This window comes from Prosopis cineraria, unplaced genomic scaffold (assembly GCF_029017545.1).
Source record: "Prosopis cineraria cultivar Desert tree isolate PC_DT_omini unplaced genomic scaffold, ASM2901754v1 PC12, whole genome shotgun sequence".
Taxonomy (NCBI): domain Eukaryota; kingdom Viridiplantae; phylum Streptophyta; class Magnoliopsida; order Fabales; family Fabaceae; genus Prosopis; species Prosopis cineraria.
Genome location: NW_026555343.1, coordinates 30,736,919 through 30,749,208, shown reverse-complemented (window position 1 = coordinate 30,749,208; position 12,290 = coordinate 30,736,919). Strand labels below are relative to the sequence as shown.

Below are 12,290 nucleotides of genomic sequence, written 5' to 3'. Positions count from 1 at the left end.
CGAGTATAATCAACTAGCATTATTGTAAATATTCCTTGTAATAATTTGGATTGATCTTTTCTGTTATATTGTAGCTTATTCATAGGAAATATAGTAGCAATCTTGCCTCTTTATGCGTCAGATTCAAGTCCCTCCACAAATATATTAATACATGAAAGAAATGAAATACTGGTCTGCATTAAACTCTGTCAATAATATTATTAACATTTTAATTAAAATCCACATATTTTGATTTAATTAGACAAAAATATATTGTGTATATAAAACTAAATACCTAAATCTTCCTCTTTTTCTATGCAAGCATTTCTTAGTTGTTTGTAAGTCTATTTTTTGTGCATATGGAACTATTTAGAACCATAAATTCTTCGATGCAGCCAAATACTCATGAGCTAGTAGACTACAGTGGACAATTTTTCTTATTGCATACAAGTGTTTTTCTATTGAAGGCAATTTTATTTAAGACATGATCGAATATTAATTATGGGCATCTCTCTTAATATGAATTTAGACTTTAATTTGTCATGTTTTGAAAGATAAATCTTCCTAGTAGACTCACTCTTATTAGTTACTTATTGGAGAGCCCAATAACAAGAGAAAGAATCAAAAGGCTAAATGATCCATTACGAGTCCATATCTACAATATTGAAAGGCCCAAAACACTGATATGATATGCACAAGTAAATGGGCTTATTCTAACCTAGACAACCTCAAATGGATACATGAAGAGCCTAAGTAGAGAGGAAGACATCAACAGTAACTAGGAGTGCAATTTTGGACCAATTTAGGGAGCAAGAAAATGCACCTTCAACTCCTTTGTTGGCAATTTGTGCGTCAGATTCAAGGCCCTTGTATGTATACATGATAGAGTTATGTACTGCTATGATATATAAATAAATGAATGAAATACTGGTTTGTTCCATATAAAACTACTATACAATGCTCACACGCAGCCAATGGCTAGTTAAGTAAAAGTGACGATGATGTTGCTACTATAAGGAAATTAAACATAAAAATGTCACAATAATGGTACTACTGCTACATATGATTCACATGTCAAAGACACTTCAATGATCATCAACAGAGAGACTCTTCACTACTGTATTTTGGGCTTGCTCTTCGGACGCGAAGCAACTGCATTGTACAAACTAAATATATCCATGTCAGGGGCAAAAAAAAAAAATAAAAATTGATGAAATGCTCCCCACTTAAATCACAATAAATTAATAACATGACCATCGCAAAGTCCCTCTGTTAGTGTGGATGAAAAATATAAGTTCAAAGCTTGAGTTCACTTTATTGAGTAATTAAATTCCTATTTCTATCCTCTAACTCAATTACTGAGTGAAAGCTTCACATTGATAATTCCAAGAACAAACTCAAACATTAGGGAAACGTTATGATTCTTACCAGGTAGATGCAAGAAGATATGCCAAGCCACACAAATTGATCAACAAACAAGGATTCAAGGAAGTTGACAGCAATGCATTGCTGGACCGGGGAAAAAAAGGCATTAAACAGTATATCAAGGTAGGGATGAGGAGCAAAATAAATGTTTTGAAACTTCCTTCATGATAATCAAAGCGGGGACAAAAGTTAAAAGGGATAATAAAATTTTTAATCCTTTAAATTTGTCTCAGTATCGATTTGATTTTTCTAGTTTAATTATTTATTTAGTCCTTTACTGTTTCTTAAATTATCATTTTATTAGTCTCTTAAGTTTCAAAATACAAATTTATCTTAAATTAATATAATATGTAAAGTATTTTGATAACTTGATATGTATATATAACTAAATGAAAACAAATTAGGCCTCAAATTAGTTAAATTTTATTAATTAATATAGTCCCTTACACTACATTTCATTCTTTTGTTTTTTAAAATTCATGAGTGTATTTTTTCTACCTAAAAAATTATATTTCTTTTTATTAATAGACATTGCTACTATTAGTATTTGGTTATCCATGTTAGCAGAGTTTTATAGTGTTGCCCCCCATTTAAACAATAAAGACCAAATTAATAATCAAGGCAACTTTAAATGATCAAATTGATAAAAAATAAATTTGAAGGACCAAATTAATACCAAGACAAACTTGAAGTACTAAAAATTTCATTATTACACTTTACAATATGCAAAAGAATGATTGAAATTTTAGGCATATTGAATAGAATGAGCACAAATTTATTCTCACATGTTAGGGGAAACAGCGAAACAAATTAGCACAGGGACAAAATCTCAATCATGCCACGAAATAGAATATTCAAAACATGTTAAATAACAAAAATCATAAAGTTTCAGAAGTCATTTACAAACTCTCAATCATGCTCAGACTAACAACCTTATCAAAACAGAGCAAGCTAGCAAAATTACACCATACAAAATGAAGATTTATTTATTAGTCACAAAGAGCTAATATGTACCCTCATAGAAGAGATGATAACGAACAAACCAGTTTGAGCTCAGCTTAGGGTGGTCTGTTAAGCCTTCGTATCTTACATAAATTAAAATACCATCAAATACCATCAACAAGCTTTATGTTTTGCTCTTTTACTTCCTCCAATCCTATTTACAAGATCTTACCTATAAGTGTTGTTTTCTTTTTTCTTTGGCCAGAAGATGCACTTACCTCTAAATTGTTAATACAAGAGTTTTACAGAATTAAATGAAGCATTTGAATCATATCATCAAAAATGCCTTTGTTTATTTCACTTGTGGTTTAACTAACGGATTTAATTTGATTGAAGGTAATTTTCAAAAGTTGTAAAAAGTTTTCATCTGTAAATAGCTTCATTAATTTCACAAAAGTTTCACATACTATAAATAAACAACAATTTATTTTATTCCAAAAATAACCTTTTTTGTAATCACATAAATTACTTTAGAATCTGTCATCAGGTGCATATTAAAATTATATAGAACAATTTGGTGATTCATAATCTATTATTCTCACAAATAAAATGTAAATACAGGCTCAATCAATAAATTAAAAAAAAAAGTGGATGGCAAAAGTAAACTCTTTTAAAAAAAATTATATATCTGTCTCCAACAAATATATATATATATATAATACTATACATATATATATATATATATGTATATGTATATATTTGTTTTGTATGGGTTGTCGGTATAATTTACAATAGCTATTATACATGTTGAAGTACTATACTGCACAAAATATGTAGAGAAATAATAAATAATATATATATGTGAAAGAATTATTTAAAAAATAAAAAATGGACGAAATTTGGGAAAAAGGGGCATACTTATTTTTTCAATAGGGTATAAATATTGAAATAAATAAATACAATATTGTAGAAAATTTTACTACTTTAATTTAGTATATCTAAGCAAAGAAAAAATATCTAATTATTTTTTTTTTAATCAAGAGTGATTTTTAATTAAGATAATAGTAGTGAAGGTGAGCCTATAATTAAAAAGCAAAGAAGGGAGAGATCCTGTAAAGATATATCAAAGAAACTGTATGTATGGGAGGCGCTTTTGTTTGCCCTTGCGTATAAATTTCAGTTGCAAGGGATGACAGATGATGTCATCTTGAGATTGATTTGTTGGATTCAGTTGGCTGGTCGGAAGACACCTAAAAAGTTTTTTGTTTCTTTGTTGGAGGGAGTCTTTCTTCAGTTGAGTCCGACTCTGACATATATGTTACGTGCACTCCACATGCTTTAATCGGAACTTTCTCTAAACGATGACTATCACCATTCCAACATTTCGTATAGAATTTACATGAAATATTGGCATCATTACCTTTTTCATCACCAAATGAATCCCTTTCCATGTGCCATAGAACAACATGATCCGAATTCGTTTCTTCAGAATACATGTCTTCGTCATCGCAAACCAACATAAGATGTCCTGCGGAATGTGCTCTTATCATCAAAAGAAAAATCATAGAAAAAGTCATAAATATGATGAGGAACAACACAGCAGAGCAATAATTGGGGTGATCGTTCAAGATTGCAAGTGAATTCGATAGCATTGGAAGGCTCTGTGATTTGTTTATATTCAATCCACTCTGGAACTCTGCTTCCTGGGTAACGAGCTCCAGCACCATATAACAAACCATCCTTACATGTTGAAGTCAAAGAGAAATGAGTTAGTAGTTCCTCAATAAAGCGAATCGAATCCTCTTTCAACTTTATACAATTTTTGAAATCAAATTGGCACCAATTCCGAACTAGAGAGTCGGAGAATACAATCTCCAATGAAGTGCAATCTCTAGCATCTAATTCTTGAAGGAAGGGAGGAAGTCCAAGTATAGACTTAAGCCCCTGGCAGTTTTTCAAGAAAATGTGTTTCAAGCTTGATAAGGCCTTGATATTGTCAGGGATTTCCGACAATTTACTCCAACTATCCAAACATAGTTTTTTTTAAATTGTGCCAAGCATCAAAAAGGGAGCGCATCTCCCCTGTGTTAATTTCCTGCTGGAAATTCCTAATTTTAAATTCCTCAAGATTTGTCAAGCCACATAGCTCTCTTATTGGAAGGCTCCTTAATCTTTCACCTTCTTCAATAACAAGCCTTCTGAGTTTCGTGAAACCTCCCATTGGCAGCACTTGCAATTTTTCGACGTTCCCGCAATATACTAAATCTATGCTTTCCAATTTCTCTGATGACAAACAGAATTTTGTGAGGCTATGACAACCTTCAACATAAAGGTAAGAGAGAGATTCTAAATGAGTCTCACTTTCAAGACTCTCTAATTTCTCGCAATCAGAGACATCCAATGTAAGAAGAGATTGGCAAGATAAAATGGATGGATGAACACTATGTAAACTTAGACATTTATAGAGATGTACTTCTTCAAGATTAGGTGCCCTAGAAAAATCAGGCAGCTCCGTCAATTGTTTGGACTCACACAAATTTAATGTCTTCAAATTCACAAGATCCTGTGACAATGAAAACAAAAAAATTTTACACATAAAGAGCGTAATGATTTAATTAAATTAAAGGGAAAGAGGCACATATTAATTAGTAAAGTACCTGCACTCCATCCCAAAGCTTTTTAATATTGCTCTGTTGCATGCATAGTTCAACAAGGTTCTCAAAACAATAGCCTTTTAATGGCAATAAAGTCTAACGGATATCGATCCCAATGAAATACCTTAATTTATTAGGAAAAGCCAAGATCAGAAGGAAGCTCTACATTATTGTCTCATTAGGACGGTAGAAATCCCAATACCGAATTCTAGGAGCAAAAATTTTAAGAATCCTTAAATTTTTCATCTTTGTGAAGGTATTAGGGCTCAATCGTAATTGTTTTTATTCTATCCTGATCCAATATGATGCCTTCAATTTTATCAGTTCCCTAAACAAAACAAAATAAAAATAATTTTAATTATTTAAAAAATTATTCCAAAAATAAAAATGATATATATATATATATATATATATTTTGCTTACCATGTTCCTTTCCAATACATCACAAATTTCATCCGCATCATTTAATCGGCTGCGTAATTCAGGATGTTTTGGACATTTCTCACGAACTATTTGCTGACCATTTCTTGAATCAAATCATGCATTACAATTCCACCATATCCTGTTTCATGAGAGCTTTATTTATGAGATTTTCAATGCCACTAACTGCTTTGAAACCACAAGCCTCTGGCAACGAAGTAAAGGCAAATTCTTCTCCTCTAATGAAAAAAAATACAATGTCTAAAAAATTCCTTATCCATGTCATCTAATCCATTATAACTAACCCTCAATATATTTTGAATTCCTGGATGGGGGCAAGTTTTGAATTTGTCAAGCTCACTCTTCCAATATACTTCATTTGTAGAATGAAAATGTGAACCCAAAACTTCTAAAGCCAAAGGATTGCCGTTAGCCAAGCAAACTGTCATTTTTGATAGCTCTTCATATCCCACTTTGGGATGACTTTGATCAAAAGCATGTGAACTAAAAAGTTCAAGTGATTCATCAAATTCCAATCCCTTGACTTCATGTATATATTTTTCATCAATCCGTCCACTCTTAAGAACATGCTTGTCTCTACTTGTTACAATGACTCTGCTGCCCGATCCCAACTGAAGTTTTTGTCCAGCTTGATCTTTTAGTTGTTTTGGATTGTCCACATCATCAAGCACAATTAAGGCTTTTACTCGTTGCAGCCTTCTCTTTGCATCATTCATATTTTTGTGGAGATCCTTTTCACCAAATAGCTGATCAAGAAGTTTTCCATACAGACCAGTAATCCCTGTTGATTCTTCTCTCACTTTTTCTAAGAAGCAATGATTTTCAAATTCAGACAAAAATTTGTTATATATCTCTCGAGCAAGGGTTGTTTTGCCTATCCCTCCCATTCCCCAAATTCCAATAAATCGAACCTCTTGCGACTTATTAATTTCCATCAATGATTCAACACAAGTGAGATTTTCATGTGATCCAACAAGTTGGGATGTAGGCACAGAATGGTTGTCAACTTTCAACTTTTTTAGGACATCCGTGACTATTGCATCAATGAGCTCGGATTCGTCTCTAGCATATTATAAAAAGAAAAAAGAAACAAAATTACAAGCTACTTGTGATAACAATAATAAATTCATAGACATGATTTGAGATAACTTTAGCATATTCTAAATCACTGTGAGGTCTATAAAATGATGTATTGAATTGTGAAAACAAACTTACTGAAAATTTGGTAAGGGATGACCAGATAAGTTTGCGGTTTTCGTCAAGACAGATCTCCAAATTTTCAACTTGTCCATGTTATCCTTGAACGTCTGTTCATGATCATTAAATGATTTGGCATAAAAGCCTGTTTGATGCCTGACATCTGTTGGAAGTACGTCGTAAAAATTGGAATCACAATTTGTTGACTCGCTTCCTTGCGTTCCATGATTTTGACAAGCTCTTGCAAGCACCACTTTGAAGAAGCATAATCTTTAGAGAATATCACCAATGCAATCATTGATCTTTCTATGGCTTCGTCAAGTGCAGACGATATTTCATCTCCTCTCTCCAGCCTGTCATCCACATAGACGTTTACCTGCTTTCGACGCAGCTCCCTTTTCAAATGGCTGAGAAAACCAGATCTGATGTCTGAACCTCTAAAGCTGATGAAAACATCATATTTCACTTGGGAAGAAGAAGCAGAAGCAGAAGCAGAAGCAAACGCAGCCATTGCTGAGGCACCGAAAACCAAAAACAAAGTTTTATAGGTTGTCGATTTATTTTTTCCCTTAAAAAGACAAGAAAGAAAGAATAGCGTATAAGTTGTTAGAGAATGAAGAAGAAAGATCAAATCAATACCTTGGTGGGAAAGGCTAAATCAAATCTAAGGTTGAAGACTTGAAGTTGATTTGGCGAGTTTGCTTATCCTGGGAATTCGATCGACACAACAGAAAAATGAGTATGTGTATTTTGAGCCTTTGTTCAAATTGAAGTTAACAAGGAAATTTCCAGGGAAAAAAAAAGATATTTCCGGGAAGCAGAAGGTAGTGTTGGTCATAAAAGCAGAGCATTGACATTGGACCCTTGATTTTATTGCGAGTTGAAATTGTCGGTGGAAATTTTTTGTTTAAAATAAGCAGAAATTTCCACGTAATAAAGAAAAACTTTCGTTGCCAACTCTGCTCCAAGTCAAGTCAACATTGCTTTTACAGTTGCAGCACCTTTTCTTTTGTAATTATCCTTTAATGTTTTCTTCTCTCTGTTTTACAACTATTTTTTACGTTTTTAGTTAATATATTCATTTGACCTTCTTTTTTTTTATAAAAAAAAGTCAACATTGCTTCTTCTTTTTTGGGTTTTTATTGTTTAATGTAATTAAAAATTTTCAGGAAATCTTCAAAATTCTTGAAATACGAACTTTTTACTTATCACTGATGCGATCTCTTTATGTCCAAATAATACAAGAAAGCTTCTTTTCTGTTCCTAGTTTGAATTAACTAAAAATTTCCTTTACCAACAAAAGAAGAAAGTAGAGAGAAATTTCTACGAAATAATGAAAATTTATCTTTTCCTAATTCTTTTTGACTCAATCAAATGTATTTTTTTCTGGTTTTCAAGACACGATTATTGTTTGAAGTAGTATTTTCCAAGAAGATGCAGGGGAAATGGGTTTGAACCAAGACCGTTTATTAACCCTTTTGGTTATTGGAGAAACTCTCATGTTCTTGTATTTGTGATCCTTTAATTTTATATAAAATTTTAATTTAATTTTTTAATTTTATAAAGTATAATTTTAAGTTTTTAATTCTAATACCATAAGTTTTAAATTATTTTTTTGTTCCAAATCATTATTATTTTAAAAAATTAAAATTAATATATCAATATTTAAAAGTTCAATGTAAGAATTTTAGGTGATGAAATTAGTGTTAAGGGTTAAAGAACTAAAAATATACCTTATAAAATTAAGGGACCAAATTAAAAATTTGTGTAAAGTTAAAAGAATAAATATACATTTTAATATTCTTTTCATAAGCAAACTTATGAATTTCAAGAAAAATATTTATCATATTTCTTTATCAAATTGCTTCTTATTTGGGCTGAAATGGTACTGTAGGCTGAAAACTTGGTGCGAGCGACTAAATCAAATTAAAGGTTGAAGATTTGAAGTTGATTTGGAGACTTTGCTTATCTCGGGAATTGGATCGACACAACATAAAAATAAGTCTAAAGATCCGTTTGAATTTCAATTGTATATAATTAATTAAAAACTAATTGATTAACATGATTAATTTTAATTATAATTGATTATGTTATAATACAATCCTGTTTGGATATTGAAATTGATTTTAACTATATAAATTATCATGAAGGACATTTATATTTGGGCTAAATGTAAAATTTCGCTCAAGCATTGGGTAGGTCATAAAGTTATATGGGCTAAGTGATTGAAGAGTTAGGCCCAATCAATAATCTGAGCAAATAGGCCGGCTTAAACACAATGGAAAGCCACAACAGGATGAACATGCTGAAATCCTGCCAATTGCAAACCTTGGACCGTTGGTACATAAAAACACGATCTCAAATGATCTCAGATCTTACGAGAGCAGCATCATTGCGCCCAAGTATTTTGGTGAAACGAGCTGGTTACCAAAATAGAAGACAATGAGTAAAGACTATGCCATGAGTTTTGCGGGATCCCTATTCTTCAATAGAATGTTCTAAGTCTTAAGGAAGAGGTTACCATCACTCTGTCACTATAAATAGAGTACTAAAGCACAAAAGAAGACAACAATCGACACTCAAAAGACTCACATTATGCACCCATAGTTTTTAGGTTTATTAATTAGCTTAATCTTCAATTTAGACTTGTAATCGTTTTACATTTCAAATCAAAAACACTTGTTCTACCAAGTCTTGCATATCTTTTACATTCAAGTAAACTATGGTAAGGGAACCCGGGATCCTTTTGTTATCAATTGAGACTTAGCGTCTCTGGCGTGCTTGATAATTTGTTATTCCACGATAAATAATTTTTGGCATGCTCGGTAAGACCTGTGTGACAAAGATGGCAAGGAAAAGAAAGGACAAAAGGACTTATGAAACATGTGTTGTTTCTCACAAACCAAAAAGGAACTATATACTTACAAGGTCAGAACAATTGATGCTTGAAGCTGAGACAGTTGAAGATTGTGAGCACATAATGCCAATGTTGACAAGTAGCAGCAGCACGAGCCCTGAGTCAAAGTCAAGAAGTGGACAGGCAAACTTGTCGATCATATCTAAAGGTCTTGTAACAGAAGTACTATGAGAAATTCAAGACTGAATAAATAAACAATTAGAAGAAAACTAGAGGCTCTTTGCTATATCCCTAAAAACATCAGAATGTAAGGAAAAGGAAAGACAGCAACTCATAATGCAGGCTTTATATGATGGAATAAGGAAATTAGCAGCATCCTTAAGAGGAATCCTTTAGAAGCAGGCTCAAACTTAAGGCTGTATGGAGGATAACAAGCAGGAGTTAATTTAGCCACTGGCCCTTGGGGCCACACAGTTATAAGGGACTATCATAATTCCTACATTTTTGCCAACACTAATCCTTTAAATAATCCCTCGTACTATTTACAGGAGCTTGGCACGAACGACCCGAGGAGTATGAGAATAGTCCTGGAGCATCAGAACGAGCCTTTAAACCGATTGGTGAACATGAAGGCCTTAAGGGATGCCATTTAAGACATATACTAATCAGGGCTAAGGCCAATTGGCTGTACCACTTTCTCAAAGCTGTACCCAAAGTACATAGACAAAGATAAGCCATACCTTTGGGGTTACAGGATCTTTAACTTTACCCTATTCTCAGGAGACAGAATGTAGTCCACATTAGATCACATTGAAAGATTCACAATTCAAGATGGAGAGATTGTGAACTACGAGAACTTTACCAACTTAAAATTGAGATTGTTCCCAAACACTCTCACAAGCCTAGCATTCACATAGTACACCTCACTGCCCCGCAATTCAATCATTACTTGGATGGAGATTGAGCAAAAGTTCTATGTACAGTTCTATAAGGCAAAGCTGAAGGTTAGCATAGCAAAACCCTACTAGCTCACCCAACGAGTTGGGGAGACAACGCACTAATATTTGGTGAGGTTCAAATGACTGAGGAGCAGGTGCCATGTGCTACTTTCAAAGACTGAATTTTTCAAGCTGGCCTAAGTAGGCCTTGATATAGAGCTTTAAAAGAAGTTCTAGGGGTGCAATTTTAGAACTTTTATGAGCTCGCAGCTAAGGTTTAAGCATATGAGGAATTGCTGAAGGAGGAAGACTATCGCCAACGAACTACGACAGGCACATACTTTAGGGACCTTGACATAGTAGTGGCAGAGCTAAAAAATGCAAGTAACTAAGTGTGCCTAGCCCTGCTAAGAAAGATAGAGGAGACTCCCAAAAGGCCTAACGTAGTGCAATACACCTTCGACACTACTAAAATAGAGGAGATATTTGATTTCCTACTTAAAGAGGGAAGGAGTACTGCAAATGTCATCACTCATGGAGTCACAATACTAAGTCTTATTAGGATTTTAAGAACATCATCTAAGACCGGATTAATAAAAGGGTCCTCAAGTTCACGAAAGAGGAATCCATGGCCGTGGATGAGGATCCATTTCTACCATTTACCACAATAAACACAGTGGAGATAAACTCTAACAGATGATGAACTAGGAGAAATGATGGTAGGCGAAGAGATGGGAGGCCCTAGAATGTTTGGACCAGGGGAGATGCAGCTTAAGAGAGCTCGAGAATAGTAAGGGATCGCCTGCAGCAACTTACGAGCAGGTTAGATAGGAATAGGAACTTAAGATGGGATATTAGCTAGGAAGGCAGCTCAGAGATCGATAACCAACAAACAGTAAAGTAGAATAGCAAATGGCACTTGAAATGGGACATTGGTATATGGGACTACTTATGAAGGAACCGAACAGGCTTAAAGTGGTCTGGGACCGTCTAGGAGAGCCATCTGGAAAATTCAACTACTTTGTCAAGTATTCAACGTTGCCAAGAATAGGTGAACCTTTCACAAGCACACCTTTAAGATGGGATGTAGGCCCCGATGAATTACCATTAACACAATCAAAGAGTATCACAGAGCTTTCTTTAATATCAAAGAGTTCTGGCAGATTCGTTACTCCACTTGGTAACACGTCGCCTCTGAAGTGGAGAGTTGTAAGGCACCAAAAGTTCCTAACTGCCTTGACCAGAACTCAAAAATGACGTCTTCAATATAGGTGGGCTATGTAAAGATACCTCAATCAACAAAAGGTTGAAGCACAGGAGGGCTCTGATACACAAGAAACCAATAAGTTTAAGAGGAGGTCCATAGAGGATCAGGATGCGAGGAGCGAGAACGAGAACTAATGGAACGGGACCATTCACATCAGGGAGATACCTCTTAATCTCTACTGTGTAGTTTCATTAACGCTCCCTTCCCAATTTAGGTCTACCACTAATAGGACTTATGACCAATCTAAACAAAACAACTCAGGGGCAACATACATGGGTCCATATCAATAGTGCTCGATGGAACTTAGGGAGGATGAGGATCCTAAATCAGTGAAGACACAGGCTCAGATGAGGAAGATTGAAGTAAAACCCATATACTAAGTCATTCTACAAGCTATAGAAGGAAAATCGAAGCGAGCTATCCTAGAAAAGCCAAGTGTTAAGATGACCCAACACCTGAAGCCCTTGTACATTAAGGCACACTTTGATAGGAAGCTAATAACTAAGGCACTTGTGGATAATGGCTTGGTGGTAAATATACTGCTAGCCCATGTCATGCTTAAAATGGGGTGAGAAGAACGAGTTAATGCC

General features: G+C 34.0%; 1 protein-coding gene, 1 long non-coding RNA gene and 1 pseudogene across 3 annotated transcripts; all 3 read right to left on the bottom strand.

Moving 5' to 3' along the window:
- Positions 1 to 597: 597 nt before the first annotated feature.
- On the bottom strand, positions 598 to 2,982 carry LOC129288377 (uncharacterized). The gene is made up of 2 exons (XR_008587991.1): positions 1,408 to 2,982; positions 598 to 1,145 (listed from the first exon to the last, which is right to left on the bottom strand). It is a non-coding gene; the product is annotated as an uncharacterized LOC129288377 (long non-coding RNA).
- Positions 2,983 to 3,144: 162 nt separating this feature from the next.
- LOC129288376 (disease resistance protein RPP5-like) lies at positions 3,145 to 5,138 on the bottom strand. Of its 2 annotated transcripts, XM_054924913.1 has the most exons (3): positions 5,004 to 5,138; positions 4,708 to 4,909; positions 3,145 to 4,629 (listed from the first exon to the last, which is right to left on the bottom strand). In XM_054924913.1, exons 1-3 carry the CDS (start codon positions 5,043 to 5,045, stop codon positions 4,370 to 4,372), a joined length of 504 nt encoding a protein of 167 aa, XP_054780888.1. In that variant the 5' UTR covers positions 5,046 to 5,138; the 3' UTR covers positions 3,145 to 4,369. The 2 variants fall into 2 exon arrangements, with proteins under 2 accessions (XP_054780888.1, XP_054780887.1); XM_054924912.1 differs by having other exon boundaries at positions 4,370 to 4,909.
- LOC129288375 (TMV resistance protein N-like) lies at positions 4,906 to 7,445 on the bottom strand (annotated as a pseudogene).
- Positions 7,446 to 12,290: the final 4,845 nt, after the last annotated feature.

What these genes read in the sequence shown, in the direction of transcription:
- LOC129288376 (XM_054924912.1), bottom strand. Translation starts at nt 5,045, where the DNA reads ATGCAACAGAGCAATATTAAAAAGCTTTGGGATGGAGTGCAG. An exon ending in AGCTTTGGGATGGAGTGCAG is followed by an intron (nt 4,910 to 5,003) that starts GTACTTTACTAA and finishes TCATTGTCACAG; the next exon opens with GATCTTGTGAATTTGAAGAC.